Genomic DNA, 2,562 nt, shown 5'->3' on the forward strand with positions numbered 1-2,562 from the left:
ATGGAGCAACAACTAACTCCGTAGTAGGGTGTGTCAGACAAATTCCTTTGACTTGTGCAAGGAAGACGAGGTTGGGTGTCATACGTATGTGTGTATTAAAATAAAAGGTATAGCACAGGAGTTAAATTACTCTCCTACTAAAATTCCATCTAGGAGGGCTTGTATAAACGCGGCGGCCGACGATACGATAAAATGCCTTCTGCGGCCGCGGCTCAAGGGTGACTGATTTAAAAAAAGTCACGGTGATAACCTAAGATGCGTGGACGGTACGTAAACAGACACCGCCACGCAGCCGCGGCCGGTCAGAGCTATGCAATTTGGTCCCACACAACCAGGCTGCCAGCCGGAGCAAGCTTTCAAAAACGGACATGCTCCCGGCTCGGACATGCTCCCGGCCAGCTTATAATTACTTACGATTTGCATCTAGGCACGTTACGTTTTTGTTGGAGCAACGTGTGACGACCCATTTTTAGTGTTTCCGTTCTCAAGTCCTTTGGTTGCGGTCAGTCGCAGGTCGTTCACTTCAACCTGCGAGATTACACGTACTTCCGGTGCGCATATCCACTACGTGATTGTCAGGTGTGCTGTTTAGGTTTTCCGGCCGGGCTGGTTGTCGTGATCGCCGTCCAGGCAGGTCAAATACGGCAGCTGGAGCCGGCCGGTTGAACAGGAGGATACGTACGGCGGTGTTGCCTCCACCAATTTTAAAAGCACACAAGAGCGCTGATGTAGGGTCTGTCGTAACAATAACGCAGTAGACGATGATCATGTCCAAACGTTATCCAATTGTTAGTGTTGTATAGTATTATCAGTAGGAGGTGATCATGTCCAGACGTTCTTCAACTGGTGGCATTGTTAGTATTTCTGCAAAACTTCACGCTTTTTGTGGGCCGGCTCCAATTCAAGAGTTATAAAAACGTACAGGCACTACGGTATTCAGACGGTTATAAACACGGTATCTTCCCATGCAGTATCTGCTCTCCTGTAAGCTTCATTAACGCACATTGCCGCCCTAATTATATCAAGAGCCTGTCATGGTTGCCGCGGCTTTGTTTCTAGTTGGACAACCGTTCCCATGCTCAACAAGAGGCACTCAAGGACTAAATCACACGGCCACGGCGGCTTCTGTAGAGTGTTATGATCTGTACATGCCATCAATGAGATATATGGCATGGAAACCCAATCGTTTTTAGCCGATTCTCGCCAACCATGCATAATTGCAGGAAATTGCCGTACTTCTGTGTAGATACTCTGCTCTCAAACTGCTGGACGACCGTGCAAATACATTGTCAGCCATTTGCCTTAATACAGAGATATTTTTTTGCGGAATAGTCTGTTCACGTCTGTTGTTGGACCAGGAGTCGCAGATAACGCCGTGCAGCATGACGGTTTGGCCTGACAGTTATTTATGAAATAATCTGTCTACCTGTATTATCCTTATAACGGGTAGTAAACTCAGCTTGTGTTTGGTACTTCTGGTTTTGGCTTCTTGGAGCCAACAACAGGCATTGTCCATCAAGTTGCGTTATGAGAAAGTTGGACAGCAGCATGAAGGCGGGTTGAGCAGCTGCCGTCCAGCAGCGGGGTGATAGTCTCCGCGAAAGGATATGGGCCTGTTCTGCTGCTTCTCTGGGGGAGGCCCGGCTGCTCACCAGCCAGAATATGGACCTGAACCACCACATGAAGAGCACAGCACACAAAATCCGGGGGAGGCCATAGGGGCACGGGAAGCGATAAGCTCAATCCTATCGGAGCGCGAGGTCCCTTCAAGGCTATCTGCGCGCGACGTCCCTTATGGGTCTTTAAGTCGTGCCAGTATTACTTCTCAGATATCTCAGGTAAGGCCATTTTATGTGATTCATGAACCTGAAGGAACTTGACGGTTGCTGGCGGCCATCATGATTGCATTATCTGCTAAAAGGGACTGCCTCTTTTGAAGGCTTACGGATTGCGTTCAATAACTTTGCAGATACTCTCTGGAGTACCAGCGGCTGGTGCACGGAGTAACGACCTGTGGGCGAACTTGGCGAAAACCGCTGATAGCATTGTTGGGGCCTTGGCAATCACTGCAGCTAGGTCAGTTTATTGTCAGGACTGGGTGTGACGCCGCGTGAACCTCATCGGCGATCGAACCTTTGGTCGCGCCTTGCAGTCCTCCAGCCGTCGCTGCATCACGCGCTCAAACATATGGGAACCGGGACGCCGACCTAGCGTGAGGAAGCCGATGGCTTTGGAGAGGGCGCTTCCACAGACGCCATCACAGTCATGTACAGCGGACTATCAGCGGCCGCGATTGTCCTTTTGAATATACGCGCGTCTAAGCACAAAGCTAGGGGGGACTTGAGTCCTTCTTGCCGCCCCGCGCGCGCCCTTTCCTCTCTTGAGCTCTCCAACGGAACCCTCCCCCCGCCCCTCCCCAGTTACGCCCTAGAGACTCTATGCATTTCTTCTTTGCATGTGATCCCCTTCGCCCTCCCCTCCGCTCTTCTTTACATCCGCCGCCGCAGCACTCTTTCCTTGGCATCAGCTTCATTCGCTCATGGCTCGTCTCTCCCCCCTCTC

At 50.9% G+C, this 2,562-nt stretch overlaps 1 protein-coding gene across 1 annotated transcript in view; it reads left to right on the forward strand.

Annotated features, from left to right (window-relative positions):
* Positions 1-1,607: 1,607 nt before the first annotated feature.
* Positions 1,608-2,562, forward strand: part of VOLCADRAFT_93711 (uncharacterized protein) — a gene marked incomplete at both ends in the record, with an annotated part of 10,594 nt that continues 9,639 nt past the window's right edge. Inside the window, one exon of the mRNA XM_002952903.1 lies at positions 1,608-1,838. Within this exon, the coding sequence (XP_002952949.1) occupies positions 1,608-1,838 (231 nt within the window). The remainder of the gene's footprint in view (positions 1,839-2,562) is intronic.

This window comes from Volvox carteri (assembly GCF_000143455.1).
Source record: "Volvox carteri f. nagariensis unplaced genomic scaffold VOLCAscaffold_33, whole genome shotgun sequence".
NCBI classification, from domain to species: domain Eukaryota; kingdom Viridiplantae; phylum Chlorophyta; class Chlorophyceae; order Chlamydomonadales; family Volvocaceae; genus Volvox; species Volvox carteri.